This window comes from Coregonus clupeaformis, chromosome 3 (assembly GCF_020615455.1).
Source record: "Coregonus clupeaformis isolate EN_2021a chromosome 3, ASM2061545v1, whole genome shotgun sequence".
NCBI lineage: Eukaryota > Metazoa > Chordata > Actinopteri > Salmoniformes > Salmonidae > Coregonus > Coregonus clupeaformis.
The window spans coordinates 21,284,699-21,312,358 of NC_059194.1; the positions used below are offsets into that span (position 1 = coordinate 21,284,699).

The 27,660-nt window shown below is 45.6% G+C and overlaps 1 protein-coding gene across 2 annotated transcripts in view; it reads right to left on the reverse strand.

Annotated features, from left to right (window-relative positions):
* LOC121541301 (protocadherin-1) overlaps positions 1-27,660 on the reverse strand; it is a 354,738-nt gene that overhangs the window by 129,388 nt on the left and 197,690 nt on the right. For both annotated transcript variants that reach the window (XM_041850287.2, XM_041850294.2), the window contains exon 4: positions 2,941-3,160. In XM_041850287.2, coding sequence (XP_041706221.1) covers positions 2,941-3,160 — 220 coding nt within the window. The remainder of the gene's footprint in view (positions 1-2,940; positions 3,161-27,660) is intronic.

The window sequence follows — 27,660 nt, forward strand, 5'->3', positions numbered from 1 at the left end:
GTCAGGGAACTTGCAGGTGCCTTGGTGGAAGAGTGGGGTAACATCTCACAGCAAGAACTGGCAAATCTGGTGCAGTCCATGAGGAGGAGTTGCACTGCAGTACTTAATGCAGCTGGTGGCCACACCAGATACTGACTGTTACTTTTGATTTTGATCCCCCCTTTGTTCAGGGACACATTATTCAATTTCTGTTAGTCACATGTCTGTGGAACTTGTTCAGTTTATGTCTAAGTTGTTGAATCTTATTATGTTCATACAAATATTTACACATGTTAAGTTTGCTGAAAATAAACGCAGTTGACAGTGAGAGGACATTTCTTTTTTGCTGAGTTTATATAAATACAGTCGGTATGATGCATATGTATAAATACAGCCAGTATGATGCATATGTATAAATACAGCCGGTATGATGCAATATATATATATATATATATATATATATATATATATATATATATATAAATACAGCCGGAATATCCTTCGACCTCATGGCTTGGTTTTTGCGCTGACATGCACTGTCAACTGTGGGATCTTATATAGACAGGTGTGTGCCTTTCCAAATCATGTCCAATCAATTGTGTGTGTGTGTGTCGAAATAATAACACAATAATGTTGTGATATCATCCTTTTATACAGTTGGAACACTGACAAAGCAAGATATGCACCGCAGAGGAGTAACTTACTCAAACAAAGTGAGGAAAGAGCCTCTTCCTCCCTCCTTCACCCCAAACCTCAGTCACATTCTCACCCATTCACTCACTCTCCCACCAAATATAAAATAAAAAATAAATATGTTTTATTGTCACATACACCGGATATGTGCAGTGAAATGTGTTGTTTTACAGGGTCAGCCCGTCGCTCATTACATACAGTACTGTACAAATTACCTTGACTAACCTGTACCCCCGCACATTGACTCGGTACCGGTACCTCCTTTATATAGCCTCGTTATTGTTATTTTATTGTGTTACTTTTTATTTAATTTTTTACTTTAGTTTATTAAGTAAATATTTTCTTAGCTCTAATTATTGAACTTCATTGTTGGTTAAGGGCTTGTAAGTAAGCATTTCACGGTAAGGTCTACACCTGTTGTATTCGGTGCACGTGACAAATAAAGTTTGATTTGATTTGTACCATATAGCTCCAAGACAACCATCATAGCTCCTATTAGAAGGCCTATGTAGAGTAGAGTAGAAGGTTGTTGGAGAGAGATGGAGTGTATTTATAGCTGGGGCCTGTTCTTCCTGGCTGGGCTCTGTTATAGACATCTGGGGCGATGCTGCGGGAGGGAGGGCTTTTATTTTAACATCTCTGCCTCCTATTCTTAGCTCCATTGTGCCAGCGTGTGATCCGTGAACACAATACAGTGCTATTCCGACGCGGGGGGAGGTCTGCTGGTTCAGGGACTGTTCTGGACTCGCTCGGCTGAAGACGGACCACCTCTATAAGGGTCAATTTACACATGCGGGGTCTTTGTTAGGCTAGCGACAGGTGGGCCAGCGGGGGGACACAGTGAGCTGAGGGGAGTTTGTGTGTGTGTGGAGGATAAACGAGTAGATTATATGCTTTCCGGGTGCTTATACGTGTGTGTGGTTATACGTGTGTAAGTGCAGTGTGAGTAAGGCTTTAGACGGCAGCTTTGTTCAGTATGCAAATCAGCACATAGAAAGACACATAGAAAGATATCTAGTTATGGTTCTGTGCTCACAGACAGTTGGTAAGGACAGTGTGTCGATAAGTCTGTGTGTAATTGCTGTCAAGCGAACAGGCACACCACACAGTCACAGTCACACACACATTCACACGAACAGACCCGAACAGATGTGCACTCTTCCTTTGGAAAATACCTGCAGCCAAAACAAGTTTGACCATCCCAGTGGAAGATCCCTCCCCCACCAGTTTCTTCCTAACTTGAAACCCCTTCAGCATGAGGAATCTTCGTGCTTCCTCCACCTCTTCCCTCCCTCCGCCACCCACCCTCACATCATTCCAACCAGGGAAGAACCATTTTCTTCCTTTTATTTTACCCTCTTGCCTTTTCTCTCCTTTTACCTTTTCGCTGGGCAGGGTGGTGACTCTAGCCTCTGGTCGTCTGAGTGCAGCCGTGAGTAATTGTGTTTACAGATGGCATACGTGCGACCTACGCAGGTACAGAGAAAGAGAGAGAGCGAGAAAGAGTCTCCCTGTTTCCCCTCCCTGCAGCCCACAATACTCTCTGATGAGTAAGGACAGCTTTGCCATTTGGGCCGGGGATCGTCTCTCTCACCGTAACACTGGCTGTGTGTGTCTGATACAAACACACACTTTTACCAGTCTCTTTCTCTCTCTCTATCTCCTTTTCCATTCTGATCACTCTACCCATGTGTGTTACCCGTGTGTGAATGTTTACAGTGTGTGAGAGTGTCTGTGTGTTGGGGTTGTGTCTGCGCTTCAGTGTGTGGAACTATACTGTCTCAAAATGCATTGGGAGATATTTCAAGGATAACACATTGCACTAGAAAGTATATACTGTAGGCGTAGCACACATTGATAAAATACACAGAAAGTCTAGCTATAGATACAAGGCATGCTCATTTTAATGTTAATCACGTCAGTCATTTACTGTTGATTGGACTATATTATCCACTATATGCCATAACTATTGTAGATGTCTTGTCAGAGGTCCATTTACTATCGTCTATCTACCAATGTCATGTCTTGTCATACTCCCATTGCTTTTATATGTGTCAGTGTGTTCAATCTTCAGGTCCATATGTGTCAGTGTGTTCAATCTTAAGGTCCATATGTGTCAGTGTGTTCAATCTTCAGGTCCATATGTGTCAGTGTGTTCAATCTTCAGGTCCATATGTGCACAGTAGAGGGCCCACTCCAGAAAGGATGAATTGATGAAGAGGAGGGGGGAAAAGAGGAAGAGAGGGGGGAAACGCCACCTGTTCTTACCGTTCTCCGGGTGCTCCATCTCTCCGATACTGCCGTCCGGGGTGGTCCTCTCGTAGTGGTCCTCAGGCAGGGCCAGGGGCCCAATGCGGGGCCCTGATGACGATTTGGAGCTGGGGGTCTCCGACTCCTCCAATCCGCTGTCATAGTAGCTGTGCTGGGAGGGGTCCTGCAGGTCTTGAGCCTGATTGGCCGTGGAGAAGGTCACTCGGCGATGGGGGAGCTGTGATAGGAGGAGAAGAGGGGAAATGTTAGGTCGGTTGCACTCCATTGGTTTCATGAACAGCTATGTGGATATGTGGTCCCTCGCTGGGGGTGTGTGTGTGTGTGTGTGTGTGTGTGTGTGTGTGTGTGTGTGTGTGTGTAAAGGGGGGATATGAGGGGGAAAGCAGCTGTCTGAGTCGTGTGTTTGATGGCAGCATAATTAAAATACAATTAGCCTTCCCACTTGTGCTGGCGTCGGACGTGACTCACTCATTCCTCTGGAGGGTACTGCGGACTGGAGTGAGCTACAAGGGCTCACACACACAGACACACACACACCACACAGGTGATTTAACTGCAGCCTGCTACACACACATACAGTCATACACATCCCTAATACACACTCACATAAAGGATGCCTTCATATCTCACACATGCGCACATACACAAATACACACACAGAAGCATGACACACACACACACACACACACACACACACACACACATATACACTCTCTTTGCGGAGTGTATTACCTCACGGTTAACTAAATCCTCCTTGACTGCAACAGCCAGGTCTGATAAAGAGGACGGGTGCGTCACAGATCCCTGAGGGACCCCCTGGCTGACAAGCCCAGGCCCTCAATCACTATGGGAAGAGACAGGCCCGCAAATTGGGTCTGGGAAAGACTTAGAGAGCTCTGTCAAGGAGCTCACACTACACCAGCTACTATACTATCTCCCACTATAGAACCTGGCCTGCCCTCAGAAAGTGACTGAGACACACAGCTAAAGGGGAAATAAAGATAGAAATGTGTGGAGAGAAGGGCAGAAAGAGTAAGAGAGGGGGAAGAGAGAGAGAGAGAAAGGTGAAATAGGGAGTGTTGGAAGTGTCAATGGAAGTGTTGGCTCTTTCCTTTCAAAGGGTATTCTCTCTCACCTGTGTGGTGTGTGTAGCAGGTAGCAGTTAAATCACCTGTGTGCTCTCTCTCTCTCTCTCACTCTCTCTCTCTCTCTCACACACACACACGCTGTCTCTGTCTCTCTCTGTCTCTCTCTCTCTCTCTCTCTCTCTCTCTCTCTCTCTCTCTCTCTCTCTCTCTCTCTCTCTCTCTCTCTCTCTCTCTCTCAATTTTCTAGAAATCTCATATACGCCACTCTTTATCTGCCACTGTGTCCATTAACCCCCAGACAAACCTACACTAAAAAGCCACAAGCACTATCAAATGTTTGTTTTCCTTTTTCTACGTTTATTTCTTTGTTTCAGCAGCATGACCTGTTGGAGTTGCCCCAGTACAGGCTGTAAATAGAAGAGCCTGCTCAGCAGGTTGTATCATGTGAAAGTGGAACAGTAGCTCTGTGGAACTATGACTATAGAATATAGAACCCCTAGAAACGTCAGTCGCATCCCAGTTCCACTTAAAACTGTGCAGCAAGGCGACCATTTTATGTCGACATGACCTCTGTTGATGAGCGATGATCATTGTGTCATTATTACGACTCAAACATTTGTTAGCTTTACTAAATTGTATTTGTATAATTTATTTAAAAGGAGCAATATGCAGAAATCTCTCTGCTATTTCCTGATTGCTCAAAGTTGAATAGTTTGCCTAATTTCAGTTTATGGGACAAAACAAGCAATCATTGTACCATCTAAACCGCTGTGAAATATCTTGTATTTTCAGCTGTTTGAAACTGGTGTACAAAACAGATAGGAAAAGACGCAAAAACTAAACTTAAGAATGGGAAGCATAGAAATAGCGCACATAGAACAGATATATCGCTTCTTAGACTTGCTTTCAATGAGAATGTGTTTGGATCACCCACAAGGTTACATTACAGTTTTTGCCCATTGCTTACACACTGAAATCGAATGCTTAGACCAAAGCCTCAATACCTAAACTTCTTGTAGCATACCTTAAACACAGTGTAACCATAGCTTAAACACAATGTCAACTTTGCACTTTGTTTGCAATTCTGTAACACACTTATTGCGAAAAACTACACACGTTTTCTTACATTAGACACTTTGTTCAAAAACGAAATCACCTGTTATCATTGGGAAAACACTCTGTTCAAAATGCAAAACTCATCTGGCAATTGTATGAACTTACATACACACCTGAAAACACTTGCACAGAAAACAGAACACCAATCAGTCTGAGCTTTAGCACTACAAATAGGCCTCAGGTAAGCCATTTTTAGAACTTTGCAAGCATGGAGGCAATGAGAGTCAGAGTAAGAGGAGGACAAAGAAAGAGAGGAATCGGATGTGGAAGAGGACGTGGAAGAGGACGAGGACCAGTGCGGAGACGTGCATCAGATGACATCAGGGCTACTCTGGTGGACCATGTGATAAATCATGGCCTGTCCATGAGGGAGGCTGGGCAAAGAGTCCACCCTAACCTCAGTCGCTACACAGTAGCATCGATAATAAGGACATTCCGACTGGAGAACAGGTATATCTTCAAGTTTCTACTCCAGACTGTACCTACTGTATGTGTCACATGATTCTGTATCATATTACAGTATTACTGTACTAACTATACTATACAAAAATGGGTAGTGCTGTGAAGTACTGTATATGTAAAGGAATACCATTGTGATGTTGCAGTACTGTGTACAGTTTGAAAGTACAGTATGTGAAAAATAACCTAACCAATGACATCTTGTGGTGGCATTTTCTACAGAATGTTTGGACGACCTCCTCAAGGTGGAAGGGAACGGCTCTTCACTCAACAGCAAGAGCTTGCCATCATTGAAATGGTGCGAGAAAATAATGCAATCCGACTTCGTGAGTTGCAACAATGCATAATTGCAAATGGAAATGAATTCAACAATATCAACAGGGTCAGCATTTCTACACTAAGTCGCATCCTACAGAAACATAACTTCAGAATGAAGCAGCTGTACAGGGTGCCATTTGAGAGGAACAGTGTCAGGGTCAAGGATCTGCACCATGATTATGTGCAGGTATGTGTCACTTTACTTTACATACTATATATTGTGATGTGGGAATGAGGGTTTATGCTGCCACCTGCCCTGCCTGTAGCTTGTAGTTTTTGTCTATACTCACCCAACCCAGCCCCTACTTGTGTGAAAATATAGACATTGTAGTTACTGTATGTGTTTTCAGTAACACTATTCAATATTTTCTGTTACAGACAGTTCTGGAGTTTGATGCCGCCGAACTGCCGCATGAGTTCATCTACGTGGATGAGGCAGGCTTCAATCTGGCCGTAACGTAGTTGGACAAAGGGCTGTTGTAAATGTCCCTGGGCAGCGTGGGGGAAATATCACCTTGTATGCTGCAATTAGTGTCCAAGGAGTCCTGCATCATCATGCCACTTTAGGTCCCTACAATACAGGACAGATCATTGCATTTCTAGATGCACTACATGCAGTTGTGCAGGACAGACCACAGCAGCCCAGGTTTGTTGTCATCTGGGATAATGTTAGTTTCCACCGGGCTGCTCTGGTCCGAGATTGGTTCAACAACCATAATAATTTCACAGTTTTATACCTGCCCCCTTACAGCCCCTTTCTAAATGCAATCAAGGAATTATTTTCAGCGTGGCAGTGGAAAGTATATGAATGGCAACCACATGCCCGCATGACTCTTCTGCAAGCAATGGAAGAGGCATGTGGAGACATTGAGGTGGGATCAATCCAAGGGTGGATTCGGCACACAAGGCAATATTTTCCCCGATGCCTAGCCCGCGAGGACATCGCCTGTGATGTTGACGAGGTCTTGTGGCCAGATCCGAACAGAAGGCGTGATCCATAAGACCCCCCCGCCCCCCACCACACACACGCACACACACACGCACACACACACAAAACAAGTATATGTTTTTTCCCCCAATAGCAATTTATCCTGTAATTGTTTTGTTTTTTTACTTTTGTTTTGTTGCTAAATTTGATGTTAAGAATTTCTGTAAGAATGTTTGTTTTTTTGTAAAAACTTTTTTGTAAATACTGTTTGATTACTGCAGAAATTCTACTTTTGAGTTTTACAGAAGACAATGACAATAAAATGACAATAAAAATAGAAACACAAAGACTGCAGTGTTTTAGATAAAGCCCATCAGTGTGTTGCTGGTGATATGAAAGAGTAATTCAAATGTTGCTTGTGTGTATGTCACGGTTTCGGCCGAGGCGGCCCCTCCTCCTTGTTCGGGCAGGCTTCGGCGGTCGTCGTCTCCGGAGTACTAGCTGCCACCGTTCGATGTTTCATGTTTGATTGGTTTTGTCTGTTTGTCACACCTGTTTAGTGTTTAGTCTCATTAGGCACCCTATTTAGTTCCTTGTGTTAGTTTAGGTGTTGTGTGTAATTGTTTTACTGTCGTGTGGTAGTTTTGGTCCGCTGTATTTTGTTCTCTCTTTATTTCGTGTTGATTTAGAGAGTCCTGCACTTTATGCACACTTACTTTGTTCAGTTTAGTGTGCGTTTATTTCGCCTGTGGCCTGTGGCCGTTGTTGGCGTGTTTCTACGGACTTCACTAAAGACCTTTGGATTTATATCTCTGTGTCCTGCGTGTGATTCCACATCCCACTACACTCCACTCTTGACAGAATTACACACCATCTCATGGAATCAGCAGGAGCACCCACACCCACCGACATCATGGAGGAGCGCTTTCGTGGTCAAGAAGATCGGATCAACCAAATCGGGCACGCCCTGGACCGGGTGATGAACATTCTCCATCGATGGGAGATCAGCGATGTACCCACACCTCCACCTACCGCACCATCACCATCGGTCAGCCCGCCCGTCCAACAACCGGAACCCAGTGGGATTCGGCTCTCGCTCCCGAGGGCGTACGACGGCACCGCTGCCGGGTGTCAGGGGTTCCTGTTACAAGTGGAACTCTACCTTGCCACCGTACACCCGGCGCCCTCGGGACACGAGAGCGTTTCCGCCCTCATCTCCTGTCTCACCGGCAAGGCGTTGGAGTGGGCCAACGGCGAATGGAGGAGAATAGACGCCGCCACTATCACCTATGCGGAATTCTCCCGCCGCTTCCGTGCGGTCTTCGACCATCCACCGGAGGGGAAGGCGGCGGGGGAGCGTCTATTCTACCTCCGGCAGGGGATGAGGAGCGCTCAAGAGTTTGCGCTGGAGTTCCGGACTCTAGCGGCAGATGCAGGGTGGAATGAGCGGGCCCTCATAGACCACTTTCGTTGCAGCCTCCGGGAGGACGTCCGCAGAGAGTTGGCGTGCAGGGATACTACACTCTCATTTGACCAGTTGGTGGACATGGCCATTCGGCTGGACACCCTGCTCGCTACCTGCGGACGTCCCAGGTGGGGGTCGCCCATTCCACCCTCCAGCGCCTCCGAGCCGAGCCCGATGGAGCTCGGAGGTGCTGGCGCTAGAGGGGGAGAAGAAGGAGCCCGAGGGGGGCTGTCCCCTGCACCAACTGTGGCCGTGGAGGGCACACCGCGGCTAGGTGCTGGGGAGGGTCCCTGGTGAGGGAGACGGCAGGTCACACATTGGGGAGTCCTCCCAGGTGAGTAGGCGCCCCACTTACCCAGAGCTTTCTGTCGTACACATAACTATACCTGTTTGTTTTCCACAGGTTGCACCTCGTTCCCAGCATAAGGCGCTAGTAGATTCAGGCGCAGCTGGGAATTTTGTAGATCGTAAATTCTGTGTTGAGTTAGGGATTCCCCTCCTTCCGGTTGATAATCCTTTCCCTGTACATGCCCTAGATAGTCGTCCGTTAGGATCTGGGTTGATTAGGGAGGTCACGGCGCCACTTAGGATGAAGACGCAGGGGGGTCATGAGGAGACGATTCAACTCTATCTGATCGACTCTCCTGCGTATCCGGTGGTACTGGGGCTTCCCTGGTTGATTACCCATGATCCTACAATTTCGTGGGCGAGAGAAGGCTCTTAAAGGGTGGTCTGCTCAGTGTGAGGGGCTATGTCTGGGTGTTTCCGTAGGGGCGACCTCGGTGGAGAGTCCGAACCAGATGCCAGCACTGCACATTCCACCTGAGTATGAGGATTTGGCACTCGTGTTTAGCAAGACAAGAGCGGCACGGTTGCCGCCTCATAGACAGGGGGATTGTGCGATAGACCTCCAGGCAGGAGCTGCGCCTCGCGGAGCCATGTGTATCCTTTGTCACAGGAGGAGAAGAGGGCAATGGAGACATACATTGCCGAGTCTCTGAGACAGGGATACATACGGCCCTCCACTTCTCCCGCGTCCTCGAGCTTCTTTTTTGTGAAGAAAAAGGATGGAGGTTTGCGTCCGTGTATTGATTACCGCGGTCTCAATCAGGTGACTGTAAAATATAGTTATCCACTCCCGCTGATTGCGACCATGACGGAGTCCTTACACGGGGCATGGTTCTTCACAAAATTGGACCTCAGGAGCGCATATAACTTGGTGCGCATTAGAGAGGGCGATGAGTGGAAGACAGCATTTAGTACTACCTCCGGTCATTACGAGTATCTCGTCATGCCATACGGGTTAATGAATGCTCCATCAGTCTTCCAATCTTTTGTAGATGAGATTTTCCGGGACATGCAGGCGCAGGGAGTAGTGGTGTACATAGACGATATTCTGGTGTACAGTTCTACTCGGGCCGAGCATGTAGCCCTGGTGCGCAGGGTATTGAGGAGATTGTTGGAGCATGACCTGTATGTCAAAGCCGAGAAATGTCTGTTCTTTCAGGAGTCGGTCTCCTTTTTGGGTTATCAGTTGTCTGCGTCAGGGGTGAGAATGGAGGTTGACCGTGTGTCTGCCGTGCGTAATTGGCAAACCCCAACTACGGTTAAAGAGGTGCAGCAGTTCTTGGGTTTTGCGAATTACTACCGGAGGTTTATCCGGGGGTTTTGGACAGGTGGCAGCTCCCATAACGTCCCTTCTGAAGGGGGGTCCTGTGCGCTTGCGGTGGTCAGCTGAGGCGGACAGGGCTTTTGGGAGACTGAAGGACCTGTTTACCTCGGCTCCAGTGCTGGCGCACCCGGATCCCACTTTACCATTCCAAGTAGAGGTAGACGCGTCTGAAGCCGGTATCGGGGGCTGTTCTTTCACAACGGTCCGGCACACCACCTAAACTCCGCCCCTGTGCTTTTTATTCTAAGAAGCTCAGTCCGGCAGAGCGGAATTATGACGTAGGGGACAGGGAGCTGTTAGCCGTAGTACAGGCCCTAAAGGTGTGGAGGCATTGGCTTGAGGGGGCTCAACACCCTTTTCTCATTCTGACTGACCACCGTAACCTGGAATACATTCGGGCAGCTAGGAGACTGAATCCTCGCCAGGCTCGATGGACTATGTTTCTCGCCCGGTTTGTGTTTAAGATCACTTACATCCCTGGGTCCCAGAACGGGAAGGCAGATGCCCTGTCTCGGCGGTATGACACAGAGGAGAGGTGCGTGGAACCCACTCCCATACTACCTGAGTCTTGTCTGGTTGCACCGGTGGTATGGGAGGTCGATGCGGAGATCGAGCGGGCATTACGCACCGACCCTAGCCCTCCACAGTGTCCGGTGGGTCGGACGTACGTCCCGCTCGAGGTCCGGGATCGGCTTATTTATTGGGCTCACACGTCACCCTCCTCTGGACATCCAGGTATTGGCCGGACAGTGCCTGCCTTAGTACAAAGTACTGGTGGCCAACGTTAGCCAGGGATGTGAGGATTTATGTCTCCTCCTGCTCAGTGTGTGCCCAGTGTAAGGCGCCCAGACAATTGCCCAGGGGTAAATTACAACCCCTGCCCGTTCCATAACGACCCTGGTCTCACCTCTCGGTGGATTTTGTTACCGACCTTCCCTCCTCACAGGGGAATACCACCATCCTGGTCGTTGTGGATCGGTTCTCGAAGGCCTGTCGTCTCCTTCCCATGCCGGGTCTTCCTACTGCCCTACAGACCACTGAGGCTCTATTTACTCACGTCTTCCGGCATTACGGGGTACCCGAGGATATAGTGTCTGATCGAGGCCCCCAGTTTACCTCCAGAGTCTGGAGAGCGTTTATGGAACAGTTGGGGGTTTCGGTGAGCCTTACCTCGGGTTACCACCCGGAGAGTAATGGGCAGGTCGAACGTGTCAACAAGGATGTGGGTAGGTTTCTGAGGTCATATTGTCAGGGCCGGCCGGAGGAGTGGGCGAGATATGTGCCCTGGGACGAGATGGCACAGAACTCTCTCCGCCACTCCTCCACTAAACTAACCCCTTTCCAGTGTGTGTTAGGGTACCAGCCGGTTCTGGCACCTTGGCATGAGAGCCAGATCGAGGCCCCTGCTGTGGATGAGTGGGTGCGGACCTCGGAGGAGACGTGGAACGCTGCACACGTCCATCTGCAGCGAGCCATCCGTCGACAGAAGACGAGCGCCGACCTCCACCGCAGTGAGGGGCCAGTGTACGCACCTGGAGATCGAGTCTGGCTCTCAACCAGAAACCTGCCCCTCCGCCTGCCCTGCCGGAAGCTGGGTCGGCGGTTTGTGGGGCCTTTTAAAGTCCTGAGGAGATTGAACGAGGTGTGTTACAGGTTACAACTGCCCATTGATTACAAAAATATTAACCCCTCGTTTCATGTGTCTCTCCTCAGGCCGGTGGTAGCTGGTCCACTCCAGGACTTTGAGATAGAAGAGACTCCTCCGCCCCCGTTGGACATCGAGGGGGCTCCGGCGTACACTGTTCGGGGCCATCCTAGATTCGAGACGCCGGATGGGGGTCTCCAATATCTCGTGGAGTGGGAGGGGTACGGCCCGGAGGAGCGGTGCTGGGTGCCGAGGAGGGACATCCTGGACCCGTCCCTTCTGACCGAATTCCATCGTGGTCATCCTACGCGCCCTGCTCCGCGTCCTCCTGGTCGTCCCCGAGGCCGGGGGCGGCGCACGGCTGAAGCCGCGCGTCAAGGGGGGGTACTGTCACGGTTTTCGCCGAGGCGGCCCTCCTCCTTGTTCGGGCAGGCTTCGGCGGTCGTCGTCTCCGGAGTACTAGCTGCCACCGTTCGATGTTTCATGTTTGATTGGTTTTGTCTGTTTGTCACACCTGTTTAGTGTTTAGTCTCATTAGGCACCCTATTTAGTTCCTTGTGTTAGTTTAGGTGTTGTGTGTAATTGTTTTACTGTCGTGTGGTAGTTTTGGTCCGCTGTATTTTGTTCTCTCTTTATTTCGTGTTGATTTAGAGAGTCCTGCACTTTGTGCACACTTACTTTGTTCAGTTTAGTGTGCGTTTATTTCGCCTGTGGCCTGTGGCCGTTGTTGGCGTGTTTCTACGGACTTCACTAAAGACCTTTGGATTTATATCTCTGTGTCCTGCGTGTGATTCCACATCCCACTACACTCCACTCTTGACAGTGTATGGTTTTGTTGCAAGAATTTCATTTTTAGAAAGGAGTGTTTTGATTGCAGTGTTTCATTTTGGCATATATGTGAGTTGTTAATCTCCAAGTGCTATGTCTGATTGGCTTGTGTGTTGAGTTTTGACATAATGAGCCAAATTCTGCAAAAAGTGTGTAAGCAATAGGCAAAAACTGTAATAGGGGAAATACAGAATAATTAGCATCTCCAAATTAACATAATGCTGAACAGCTCATTTCCGTCTGTAGTCCTTTGGATAGTCAATTGATTTCTGTGTGTGTGTGTGTGTGTGTGTGTGTGTGTTTACATTATCATCAACTTGTATGTGTTTTGAAGAAAATAGCTATAAAAAACATATTTCTACATAAAAAGGAATGTCAGGGCCAGCGGATAACACTAATCTCTGACCTAGACAGTAGACAGGACACCTGTCCAAAATAAAAACTTGTATGATAAAAACACCCACAATCACCTTTTGCTTACTGATAGCGACAACAAGCCTTCTCTCAGACTAGAAAGAAGAAGAAACAGTTATTGTTTTCCAGCTCATGTCTATAGCCCTTGGCTAAGATGTGGAGGAAGTAACTAAATTAAAGAATGAGGGGGATTCCTCCATTGAGATAGTGCATGGCCATGCATGCGGCCAGCTGCCCGTACAGACAGATAGTAGGGCCCCTTCAGTAGGTGACAGGGAGACACATTGTCCTTCTTCCAGATTATTAAAACCAGACACCGACAAAATGCAAGACTGGATGCTTGCCTCTCGACCATGTCTGTGAGGTTTGAGGTTGTATGTGTGTTTTCTCCCTCCCTTTCCTGTTGTACTGCAACTCTTTTCCCTTCTTCCTACTGACCACAATGATCATTACAAAAAGCTCTGATTAACACAGCGTGTGTGTGTGTGTGTGGTGTGTGTGTGTGTGTGTGTGTGTGTGTGTGTGTGTGTGTGTGTGTGTGTGTGTGTGTGTGTGTGTGTGTGTGTGTGTGTGTGTGTGTGTGTGTGTGTGTGTGTGTGTGTGCGAGTGCAGAGAGAGAGAGAGAGAGAGAGAGAGAGAGAGAGAGAGAGAGAGAGAGATCCTCATTAAGACTGGTTGAGGCTATATTATGCATTCTTATGTCTCTCCCTATCCAGTATGCATGGACACACACACTCATGTAACAAAAACATATCACACACAAACATACTGTACACACGCATGTACGCGCACACACACACACACACACACTCTGTGTTGCTCAGAGCTTCTTGTAATGATAATGCTACCCCTCCACTGTGGTCAGTAGGAAGAAGGGGAAAGAGTTGCAGTACGAGAGAGAGAGTGAGAGAAAAAGAGAGTGAGAGAGATAGAGTGAGATTATGAATGCTCCACATGCCACCCGGTGAGACAAAACCACTGCTCCTGTTGCTACTGCTGAGCGGGCGCGCGGACACACACACACACACACACACAAGCACATACACACACAAGCACACACACACTGAGCAGCCCCAGAGCCAAAACAGCACTCAACCACAAACAAAAAGCTCCCTTCATCTCCTTCTCTCTTTCCTCCTCTCTCTCCCTTTATCTGCCAAATCCTGCTCTTTCTCTAGTTCCCCTGGCACTAGTCAAGCAGGGCAGGAGTATGTTAGGCATGAGAACTATGCCGCAGGCAACGATTGGCACCACGGTAGAATGCACCTGCAGTACTAAGTACCTGTATCAGGCACCCCAAAAATGAAACAATAATGTGCCAGGACAAATGGAATGCTGAGGGATTTTTGTAACGGTTTCAAGCTGGCAGACGCTAGAATTCAGTTGCCATAGGGTAGAGTAAGGGAGGGGTGGAGAGATGAAGGGAGAAGGGGGGATGGCGGAGGGGAGAGACAGAGAGAGAGAGAGAGAGAGAGAGAGAGAGAGAGACAGAGAGAGAGAGAGAGAGAGAGAGAGAGAGAGAGAGAGAGAGAGAGAGAGAGAGAGAGAGAGAGAGAGAGAGAGAGAGAGAGGGAGTATGTTCGTGCATGTGTGTCAGTCTGTCTGTTTTAATGGAGGGAACACTTTGATGTGGGGAGATCGAAGGGCACTCCAAGAGGGAGAAGAGGTGATGTGGTCTCACTGGTAAGAACAGATCAGTACAGGGAGAAGAGGTGATGTGGTCTCACTGGTAAGAACAGATCAGTACAGTGGGACTCTTGAGATATGTTGAGGCCTACCTGAAATCTAGCCTCAGATCCAAACATATAGTAGTAACCTTTTGGGATAGAGTGTACATTACCAAGATGTATACACCTGGTTTCATCACTATCAAACATAACATGTTCTAATGTGCAGCATTATGCTTCCCCAGAATGTAGTTTATAGTGCTTGGAACACATCAATGCATGATTTCTAAGCAACAGCCTGTTACATGTCTGTGGATGCTACCATATGTGTCCGGTTTCAGGATCGGGGGCGTTTGATGCTATTTCCAACTTCACAGTAGGGCCATTGACAATTTAAAAAAATAATTAGTATACATATATTTGAAGAGTTTCACTCCAAAATGCTATACATCCATTTTCAGAAATGTTAGTAAATTAGCTTTTATTCTTTAAATAAATTTGAAAGTGATTGGTGTGTTTTCTCTCTTTCTAATCATGGGGCTGTTCAGTGATAGATTTTAAACAAATACGTGTCTATCACTTGATAGTTTCATTTCGACAAAACAATTTGTTTTGCGAAACACTATATATCCGCCTCACTCTCAGAGAAATAAGTAGTACTGCTAGGTTTTACACAGTCTAATGTAACAAATTACAGTTCTTTTTTTATAAAGAACTGTACAAATGATACATTTCTGATGTAAAAATAAATAAAACAATAATAATGAATCAATACAGTAATATGAGATCTGTACGTAAAACATTTACATTTGACATTTTAGTCATTTAGCAGATGCTCTTATCCAAAGCAGCTTACAGTTAGTGCATTGATCTTAAGATAGCTAGGTGAGACAACCACATATCACAGTCAAACATACAGGTTACGAACATTCCATTCCAGCTAAACAATGGATATATAGCGCTTTGCAAAAAACACATTTTAATACATCTAAAATCTATGAATTCAAAATCTGAGCACAGTAATATGTTACACACACATGAAGGTACAGTACCTATAAGCAATCATTTCTAGTGAAGAAACACAAATGTGAAAAATTGATATAGCATTTTGGAAATAAACTGTTAATTTAGTATGATTTATTTTGATACAGAAATGCCTTCTTGGACGTGTGAACTTTCATATGCCTTAATTACAAACTGGTCTGGGAACTGTAAATATGAATACAAAGATACAATTATGAGCCTAGTTTAGCGAAGGAGAAAGCACTGAGCTACGTAGGGAGAAAAGCAGGATCCATGATTGGCTGAGATAATGAGGGCATACTAGAGAGACTACTTCCTGGAGGACAATGCCATGCTGACTCATGCCTTTAGATGTGAATTCTTAAAGAGATGGGTGGGGCTAAGGCATAAGAGGGTGTGAACGATGCTGAATGGGCGTTAACAAAGAAGAGCTCTCTAGAAAGTGTGAAAATCATTCAAGAGTATTTTCTCCTACTTGTCTCCAAAGTGGGATAACAAGTTAATCGAATTTCAAAGAAGCATAACGTTCCCATGTTTCCCCCAACTGCAGTGTATGATATACCATTTTGAAGCTGCTCTGAGTCTGAACTTATATATAATAGACATAAGCTCATGTTCCTGAATTCAGTCATATATAAGGGTTAAACAAACAAACCTTTCCCAGAATGATGTTCTGACCACAAGGTGTTTGAATAGAAATGATGTCATACACATGCAACCGCAGTTTGTTTTGCAAATTGGGGACAATATTTAAATGTGAGCATATGACTTCCAAATAGAGGGGCAGACAGAGGTGGTTGCAGAGCCAATACACTACTGCTGCACGGTATACCAAAACTTTCTCTAAACTAGAAGATGATAAACGGTTCGGTACTAGAATTTTTGTTACATTCGGTACTTCTGTCAAATGTGCCTCACTGATCAAGGCTGTCTATCAGCCCAGCCGACCTCTTATTATAGACCACCATGGCTGCTCCACTTACTCACTGCTAGCCTGCACTGGGAGTCTGGACTGCATCATGTTAGCGCCACACTCATGCTGTACAGAAGTTAACACACTTGAAGAACGCGACACGGCATGTACTGTTAATTACTGTTCACAAAACAATGTCCATACAGGCTAGAACACTTTACAATCCAAGAACATGCAGGTAGCTTCCAGCTTTGTAGGCTAACTTCCCTTGCTAGCTGACAGCTAAAGCTAACATCAATTCACTACCCTAGTACTTTGTTTGTGATCATATGCAAATCATAACAGAAAATATGCTGATTTCAAAGCTGATTGCCAGCAAAAACGTTATTCATTCACTTATTCGGTCTCTCTCATGTCTCTCCCAAAGATGATCTATTGCCTCAGCAAACTGACTGTGCTCCGACAGTCCACCCCCCTCTCGACTACTGAATGACATCATTAATAGTTAAAGATACATTTTTATAAAAGAAGCTACTTCAATGCAAATGTGGTTGATCAGTGCAATAAACAAGTCCCAAATAGAAGGGAAACAGATTGTCATCTGCAGCCCCATGAAATCAGTCAAAACAAGCTCTATAACTCAGTGCATGCACACACTCCTATTGAATATGCATTCACCTGTATTGTGAATAGGCCTAGGCTACATCTTGATTCACCCAGTTTATCAATATAGATTTTACCATTCAAATAAATTATTACCATTATGTTGTAATGTAGTCAGATTGGTAAAAACTAGGTCAAATTGATTGTATGATTGCATAATTGATTCATTAATGCATACACGGCTCTCAGAAAAATGTTGAAGTAAAACAATTCTAATGTAATGATATTGAACTGAAAACAACAGATGCCCAACGATTGAACAGAGCAGTAGCTAAGTTTATCTGTCTGGTTCAAGTGCCATTCAGTGACTTTGGCTAATATACCTTCTTTTTTTGCCGTGGGATCGTTTTGATATCGTTTTGGTATCGAGTATTGTGATAGTATCGAGTATTGTGGTACTAAATCTGGTATCGGTATCGAAGTTGAAATTCTGGTATCGTCACAACACTACAAGTACAAATGAGTGGTTAAGTTAAGCATAATAGGAGGCATCTGGCTCACCAGACAGGCAACTATTTAAATCATCTACGATCACGAGATAATGGTTTAAACAACGCACACATTACACATACAGTTGAAGTCTGAAGTTTACATACATCTTAGCCAAATACAGTGAGGGAAAACAGTATTTGATCCCCTGCTGATTTTGTAAGTTTGCCCACTGACAAAGACATGATCAGTCTATAATTGTAAAGGTAGGTTTATTTGAACAGTGAGAGACAGAATAACAAAGAAAAAATACAGAAAAAAGCGCATGTCAAAAATGTTATCAATTGATTTGCATTTTAATGAGGGAAATAAGTATTTGACCCCTCTGCAAAACATGACTTAGTACTTGGTGGCAAAACCCTTGTTGGCAATCACAGAGGTCAGATGTTTCTTGTGGTTGGCCACCAGGTTTGCACACATCTCAGGAGGGATTTTGTCCCACTCCTCTTTGCAGATCTTCTCCAAATCATTAAGGTTTCGAGCCTGACGTTTGGCAACTTGAACCTTCAGCTCCCTCCGCAGATTTTCTATGGGATTAAGGTCTGGAGAGTGGCTAGGCCAATCCAGGACCTTAATGTGCTTCTTCTTGAGCCACTCCTTTGTTGCCTTGGCCGTGTGTTTTGGGTCATTGTCATGCTGGAATACCCATCTACGACCCATTTTCAATGCCCTGGCTGAGGGAAGGAGGTTCTCACCCAAGATTTGATGGTACATGGCCCCGTCCATCGACCCTTTGATGCGGTGAAGTTGTCCTGTCCCCTTAGCAGAAAAACACCCCCAAAGCATAATGTTTCCACCTCCATGTTTGACGGTGGGGATGGTGTTCTTGGGGTCATAGGCAGCATTCCTCCTCCTCCAAACACGGCGAGTTGAGTTGATGCCAAAGAGCTCGATTTTGGTCTCATCTGACCACAACACTTTCACCCAGTTCTCCTCTGAATCATTCAGATGTTCATTGGCAAACTTCAGACGGGCCTGTATATGTGCTTTCTTGAGCCTTGCGGGCGCTGTAGGATTTCAGTCCTTCATGGCGTAGTGTGTTACCAATTGTTTTATTGGTGACTATGGTCCCAGCTGCCTTGAGATCATTGACAAGATCCTCCCGTGTAGTTCTGGGCTGATTCCTCACCGTTCTCATGATCATTGCAACTCCACGAGGTGAGATCTTGCATGGAGCCCCAGGCCGAGGGAGATTGACACTTATTTTGTGTTTCTTCCATTTGCGAATAATCGCACCAACTGTTTTCACCTTCTCACCAAGCTGCTTGCCGATATTCTTGTAGCCCATTCCAGCCTTGTGTAGGTCTACAATGTTGTCCCTGACATCCTTGGAGAGCTCTTTGGTCTTGGCCATGGTGGAGAGTTTGGAATCTGATTGTTGATTGCTTTTGTGGACAGGTGTCTTTTATACAGGTAACAAACTGAGATTAGGAGCACACTCTTAAAGGGAGTGCTCCTAATCTCAGTATGTTACCTGTATAAAAGACACCTGGGAGCCAGAAATCTTTCTGATTGAGAGGGGGTCAAATACTTATTTCCCTCATTAAAATGCAAATCAATTTATAACATTTTTGACATGCGTTTTTCTGGATTTTTTTGTTGTTATTCTGTCTATCACTGTTCAAATAAACCTAACATAAAAATTATAGACTGATCATTTCTATGTCAGTGGGCAAATGTACAAAATCAGCAGGGGATCAAATACTTTTTTCCCTCACTGTACATTTAAACTCAGTTTTGCACAATTCCTGACATTTAATCCAACTAAAAATTCCCTGTCTTAGGTCAGTTAGGATCACCACTTTATTTTAAGAATGTGAAATGTCAGAATAATAGTAGAGAGATTTATTTCTCTCAGGTTTTATGTCTTTCATCACATTCCCAGTGGGTCAGAAGTTTACTTTCACTCAATTAGTATTTGGTAGCATTGCCTTTAAATTGTTTAACTTGGGTCAAACGTTTCGAGTAGCCTTCCACAAGCTTCCCACAATAAGTTGGGTAAATTTTGTCCCATTCCTCCTGACAGAGCTGGTGTAACTGAGTCAGGTTTGTAGGCCTCCTTGCTCGCACACACTTTTTCAGTTCTTCCCACAAATTGTCTATAGGATTGAGGTCAGGGCTTTGTGATGGCCACTCCAATACCTTGACTTTGTTGTCCTTAAGCCATTTTGCCACAACTTTGGGAAGTATGCTTGGGGTCATTGTCCATTTGGAAAACCCATTTGCGACCAAGCTTTAACTTCCTGACTGATGTCTTGAGATGTTGCTTCAATATATCCACATCATTTTCCTTCCTCATGATGCCATCTATTTTGTGAAGTGCACCAGTCCCTCCTGCAGCAAAGCACCCCCACAGCATGATGCTGCCACCCCCGTGCTTCACGGCTGGAATGGTGTTCTTCGGCTTGCAAGCGCCCCTTTTTCCTCCAAACATAACGATGGTCATTATGGCCAAACAGTTCTATTTTTGTTTCATCAGACCAGAGGACATTTCTCCAAAAGTACGATCTTTGTCCCCATGTGCAGTTGCAAACCGCAGTCTGGTTTTTTTATGGTGGTTTTGGAGGTGTGGCTTCTTCCTTGCTGACTGGCCTTTCAGGTTATGTCGATAAAGGACTCGTTTTACTGTGGATATAGATACTTTTGTACCTGTTTCCTCCAGCATCTTCACAAGGTCCTTTGCTGTTGTTCTGGGATTGATTTGCCTTTTCGCACCAAAGTCCGTTAATCTCTAGGAGACAGAATGCGTCTCCTTCCTGAGCGGTATGACGGCTGCGTGGTCCCATGGTGTTTATAATTGCGTACTATTGTTTGTACAGATGAACGTGGTACCTTCAGGTGTTTGGAAATTGCTCCCAAGGATGAACCAGACTTGTGGAGGTCTACAATTTATTTTATGAGGTCTTGGCTGATTTCTTTTGATCTTCCTATGATGTCAAGCAAAGAGGCACTGAGTTTGAAGGTAGGCCTTGAAATACATCCAAAGGTACACCTCCAACTGACTCAAATGATGTCAATTAGCCTATCAGAACCTTCCAAAGGCATGACATTTTCCAAGCTGTTTAAAGGCACAGTCAACTGATTGTATGTAAATCTCTGACTCACTAGAATTGTGATACAGTGAATTATAAGTGAAATAATCTGTCTGTAAACAATTGTTGGAAAAATTACTTGTGTCATGCACAAAGTAGATGTCCTAACCGACTTGCCAAACTATAGTTTGTTAACAAGAAATGTGTGGAGTGGTTGAAAAACGAGTTTTAATGACTCCAACCTAAGTGTATGTAAACTTCCGACTTCAACTGTACGTACTGTACTGTGGATAGACACACACACGGAATGTGACCTCAGGGCAGAACACTTCTCCTCTGAGCTGATATATATTGTGACGTGTGAAGAAGCTGTCTCTGGTGTGACCACTGTGACAGAAGGAAGGTAACATGACCTCTCCATAGCGTGGGAACTGTCATTATGCACTGGGAGAAAGAACCTTCCGCATGCCTTTCTCTCTCTCACCCTCCTCTCTTTTCTCTCTCTGTTTCGCTTTTTCTCTCGGATCCCTTCCTTTCTCTATATTTATCTTTCTTTAACCCTTTCAGCACTCTCTCTTTGTCTCTCTCTCTTCCTCTCTAGCAGGTTATCTTTTTTTGTTCTCATCTGTTTTCAAGTGGTAGCAGTCCTTCATCCCTGTACCCTGGGCAGGTGCATAGCGTGTGTGTGAGAACCTACAAACAGTGAGCTAGGAGAGTCTTATTGCCAGTAAATCTACCCTGTGGCTGGCAGGACAAACAGCTATAACTCTGACACACACTCAACCATTTCTCTACTGCAGTGCACACATGCAGGAAGGCACGTAGGCTTAACAGTCAAACACAGCCATTGGTAGTAAACAGAAAACAGAATTGGAATGATTCTAATGATTATGTTGTTTAGATAAAACACACATTATATTAACATTATACTGCACCTCCATATTCATTTATTTCATTTCAAACGTAACATTTCTTTAGTAGCGCCCCATAGGTTATTTATCATAAGGAACTAAATCAGCAAAATGTCCACAATAAGTGGTCGGTTTGGTTGGTGTCGATCATTTTTGGTTTATCGTCCCAGCTCTAACCCACACACACACACACACACACACACACACACACACACACACACACACACACACACACACACACACACACACACACACACACACACACACACACACACACAGTCTTGTACAGCTAACCTTGTGGGGACACACAATTCAGTCCCATTCAAAATCAAATTTTCCCTTTCCCTAACCCTAACCCTAAACCTGACCCTAACCCTAACCTGTACTCTTACCCTAACCCTAACCCAAAAACCTAACCTTAACCCTAACCCTAAACCTAGCTCCTAACCCTAACACTAACCCTAGTTCCTAACCCTTAATGTAGTCCTAACCCTAACACTAATTCTAACCTTAACCCTAAACCCCCTAGAAATAGCATTTGACCTCATGGGGACTACCATAATGTCCCCAGTTGGTCAAATGTTTGTTAGTTTACTATTCTTGTGGGGACTTCATGTCCCCACAAGAATAGTTAAACACGTCCACACACACACACACACACACACGTCTCCCTCAGTCTACCGAGACACATGGGAAACAGGTCTGACAAGTCTGTTTGTGTCCGTCTGTGTGTGTCATAGTAAAAGCATTGCCGACAGTGACAGACTCACAGACCCAGGAACGAGGCAGGGGACACACATAGACAAACACACATATACCATCCCTTGGCTACAAGGCTGTGGAAAATTCCCCCATCTTCATAAAATGAACTCAAATATATCAAGGCACTTCAGCAGATAATTTTCAATTGACCGCCTCACTGCCCCAAATATATCACCTATCAAAGTGCTCAAATAAAAATGACAAAAAAAATAGCCATTCACAGAGTTTCACTTGTATGCCAAGGTAACCTGTCTAAATGACGATCACCCTGTAGCACTCACATCTGTATTCATGAAGTGCTTTGAAAGGCTGGTCATGGCTCACATCAACACCATCATCCCAGACTCCCTCAACCCACTAATTCACATACCGCCCCCAACAGATCCACAGATGATGCAATCTCTATTGCACTCCACACTGTACTCTCCCACCTGGACAAGAGGAACACCTACGTGAAAATGCTGTTCATTGACTACAGCTCAGAGTTCAAGACCATAGTGCCCTCCAAGCTCATCACTAAGCTCAGGACCATGGGACTGAACACCTCCCTCTGCAACTGTACCCTGGACTTCCTGACGGGCCTTCCCCAGGTGGTAAGGGTAGGCAACAACACATCTGCCACGCTGACCCTCAACACAGGGACCCCTCAACTATGCGTGCTTAGTCCCCTCCTGTACTCCCTGTTCACCCACGACTGCGTGGCCGTGCACGACTCAAACCCCATCCTTAACTTTGCTGACTACATGACGGTGGTAGCCCTGATCACCGACGACGATGAGACAGCTTTTGGGGAGGAGGTCAGTGACCTGGCAGTGTGGTGCCAGGACAACCTCTCCATCAACGTCAGCAAGACAAAGGAGCTGATCGTGGACTACAATAAAACAGAGGGCAGAGCACGCCCCCATTCACCTCGATGGGGCTGTAGTGGAACGGGTCGAGAGCTTCACGTTCTTTGGTGTCCACATCACTAAGGATCTATTATGGTCCACACCAACACAGTCGTGAAGAGGGCATGACAATGCCGCTTCTCCCTCAGGAGGCTGAAAATATTTGACATGGGCACTCAGATCCTCAAAAAGTTATACAGCTGCACCATTGAGAGCATCTTGAGTGGCTGCATCACCGCTTGGTACGGCAACTGCTTGGCATCCGACCGCAAGGTGCTACAGGGGGTAGTGTGTACTGCCCAGTACATTACTGGGGCTGAGCTCCCTGCCATCCATGACCTCTATACCAGGTGTCAGAGGAAGGCCCTAAAAATGGTCAAAGACTCCAGCCACCCAAGTCATAGACTGTTGTCTCTGCTACCAATGCACCAAGTCTGGAACCAACAGGACCCTGAACAACTTCTTCCACCCAATCCATTAAACTGCTAAATATACTGAACATAAATATAAACGCAACATGCAACAATTTCATTGAGTTACAGTTCATATGAAGAAATCAGTCAATTGAAATGAATAAATTAGGCCCTAATCTATGGATTTCACATGACTGGGAATACAGATATGCATCTGTTGGTCACAGATACCTTTAAAAAAAAGTAGGGGCGTGGATCAGAAAACCAGTCAGTATCTGGTGTGACCACCATCTGCCTCATGCAGCGCGACAAATCTCCTTCGCATAGAGTTGATCAGGCTGTTGATTGTGGCATGTGGAATGTTGTCCCACTCTTCTTACCTTAAAAAAAAGGGGACTCATAATGGGCCTCAGGATCTCGTCCGTATCTCTGTGCATTCAAATTGCTATCAATAAAATGCAATTGTTTTTGTTGTCCGTAGCATATGCCTGCCCATACCATAACCCTACCGCCACCATGGGGCTCTCTGTTCACAACGTTGACATCAGCAAACTGCTCGCCCACATGACGCAATACACATGGTCTGCAGTTGTGAGGTGGTTGGATGTACTGCCAAATTCTCTAAAATGGCAGAGGCGGCTTATGGTAGAGAAATGAACATTACATTCTCTAACAACAGCTCTGGTGGGCATTCATTCCTGCATTCAGCATGCCAATAGCACGCTCCCTCAAAACATGAGACATCTGTTATGTGACAAAACTGCATATTTTAGAGTAGCCTTTTATTGTCCCCAGCACAAGGTGCACCTGTGTAATGATCATGCTGTTTAATCAGCTTCTTGATATGCCCCACCTGTCAGGTGGATGGATTATCTTGACAAAGGAGAAATGCTCACTAACAGGGATGTAAACAAATGTGTTCAGTGTAGTTAGTTAAATAGTTAACCAAATAGTTACCAGGATTATCTGCATTGACTGTTTTTGCACTAACTTTATTTTTACTCATCACATACGCTGCTGCTGCTACTGTTAATTATCTGTCACTTTATTCCTACTTATATGTACATATCTACCTCAATTACCTCGTACCCCTGAACATCGACTCGGTACTGGTACCATGTGTATATAACCAAGTAATCGTTATTCATTGTCTATTTATTATTACTTTTATTATTGTGTGTTATTACTTTTCTATTATTTCTCTATTTTCTTATTCTTTGCATTGTTGGGAAGGGCCCGTAAACATTTCACTGTTAGTCTACTCCTGTTGTTTACAAAACATTTGACAAATAACATTTTATTTGATTGATTTGATTCAATTCTGAATTTCGATTTTCAGAAGCCACTCACTTCAGCAACTTCTACTTTCCTCCCTTTTCAACTTGTATACTATTCATGGACCTTGAAGACAGACACATACTTAAATACAAGTTTCCACATTCCCAAGCACTGGGTGTTTGTTGCATAAACACACAGGCGCACACGCACACTCATACATAAACATTCCATCTGTGGTGCCTTTTCTCCTTCAGCAATGCTAACATAATTTTGGGAGAAATGCCCAAGAGAAAACATTTAAAAGCAAAGGGTGACAATGTTCATTATCGTCACTTTCTCATTCACGCCTAGAGCGGATGCTGGCACCGAGAGACAGAGAGGAGGAACAGAGAAGAGAGGATGAGGAGTAGGAGGAAGAAGCCTCTTGGGAGACTGCTCATCCCTGGGGGGGTCTATGGGAAGCGTAGGGGGGTTCAAGACCAGCCCCCCAACCTCCTTTATAAAACGTATGTGACCTCATTCCATCAAATGTATCATATGGGTAGTAGCACAAACAGGTGTGTGTGTGTTTTCCGATAAGGCCAGTTGAACGAACAACATGTTATCCCGCACCAAGCCATGTCTGTTTATGCAGATGTGGTTTGATATGAAAGACTCACACATACAGGTACCCACATGTTGGCTCTCTCTCTCTCTCTCTCTCTCTCTCTCTCTCTCTCTCTCTCTCTCTCTCTCTCTCTCTCTCTCTCTCTCTCTCTCTCTCTCTCTCTCTCTCTCTCTCTCTCTCTCTCTCTCTCTCTCTCTCTCTCTCTCTCTCTCTCTCTCTCTCTCTCTCTCTCTCTCGGCAGCCCAGTACTCTGTGTTCTCCCAGGTCTTCATGTGGAACACATTTCTACTGTAAGGAATGTAGAGGAGATAATTGGATCCAGGAGATAGCTTTGGGAAGACGGGATTGTGGAGAAGAGAAGAGCTCTTCTATTCAGGGGAAACCTCTTTATCCTCATTCACTCACTCTCAGTATCTGAAAGATCTTTTTTTTATTTTTCTCTGAAATCCATTCCCCCCCCCCCCTCTCTCTCTCTCTCAGAATAAGAAAGAACCTTGTGAATGATATTCGGCTAAATTAAAGTAAATAGTTTAGGAGTCTCATCGGAGTGGAGGGGTGAGGGAACTTAGTGTGTGTGAGCATTATGAGCTTAAATGCTTCCTCTGGGCTCAGTTCCAATGCAGCGTCGGGTTCACCTAATCAAGAAACCACTACCCATCACCCCCTTGGAGCCAACAGGAGTTTTCAGTGCAAGGCCAAACACCGCTCTCAAACCTATCTTTCTCTTTATCTCCCTAAGTGGTACAGTGAATTGAAATACAGCTACTGGGATGAAGTACGGCTACTGGCAAGAAGTACGGCTACTGGGATGAAGTACGGCTACTGGGATGTACAGCTACTGGGATGACTGGGATGAAGTACGGCTACTGGGATGAAGTACGGCTACTGGGATGAAGTACAGCTACTGGGATGAAGTACAGCTACTGGGATGACTGGGATGAAGTACGGCTACTGGGATGAAGTACGGCTACTGGAATGACTGGGATGAAGTACGGCTACTGGGATGAAGTACAGCTACTGGGAAGAAGTACGGCTACTGGGATGAAGTACGGCTACTGGGATGACTGGGATGAAGTACGGCTACTGGGATGAAATACGGCTACTGGGATGACTGGGATGAAGTACGGCTACTGGGATGACTGGGATGAAATACGGCTACTGGGATTAAGTACGGCTACTGGGATGAAATACGGCTATTGGGATTAAGTACGAGTACTGGGATGACTGGGATGAAGTACAGCTACTGGGATGAAGTACGGCTACTGGGATGACTGGGATGAAGTACGGCTACTGGGATGAAGGTACAGCTACTGGGATGAAGTACGGCTACTGGGATGAAGTACGGCTACTGGGATGAAGTACGGCTACTGGGATGAAGTACGGCTACAGGGATGAAGTACGGCTACTGGGATGAAGTACGGCTACTGGGATGAAGTACGGCTACTGGGATGACTGGGATGAAGTACGGCTACTGGGATGAAGTACAGCTACTGGGATGAAGTACGGCTACTGGGATGACTGGGATGAAGTATGGCTACTGGGATGAAGTACAGCTACTGGGATGACTGGGATGAAGTACGGCTACTGGGATGAAGTACAGCTACTGGGATGACTGGGATGAAGTACGGCTACTGGGATGAAGTACGGCTACTGGGATGACTGGGATGAAGTACAGCTACTGGGATGACTGGGATGAAGTACAGCTACTGGGATGAAGTACGGCTACTGGGATGAAATACGGCTACTGGGATGAAGTACGGCTACTGGGATGAAGTACGGCTACTGGGATGAAATAGGGCTACTGGGATGAAGCACGGCTACTGGGAAGAAGTATGGAACCATTTGGTTAATCCTGTCGTAATAATAGTGTTTACCTTCCACCTATTGCTCTTCTATTTCTTCCTCTCTTTTTTTACCCCTCCCACACACTCTCTTCCAACAGGAGGGTTTTTCATCCATCTCCCTTGAATTCTGTTTCATCATAGAGACTCAGTGCTTTGAAAGGGAGTGAGAGCGAGAGGATGGAGAGAGCGAGAGGATGAGTGATTGAGAGGGGGAAAGATGAACAGAAGTCACACTCTCCCGGACCTTTTGAAGGATGTACCTCGAGTCATTGGGTCCCTGTGGTCTTTTGAACAA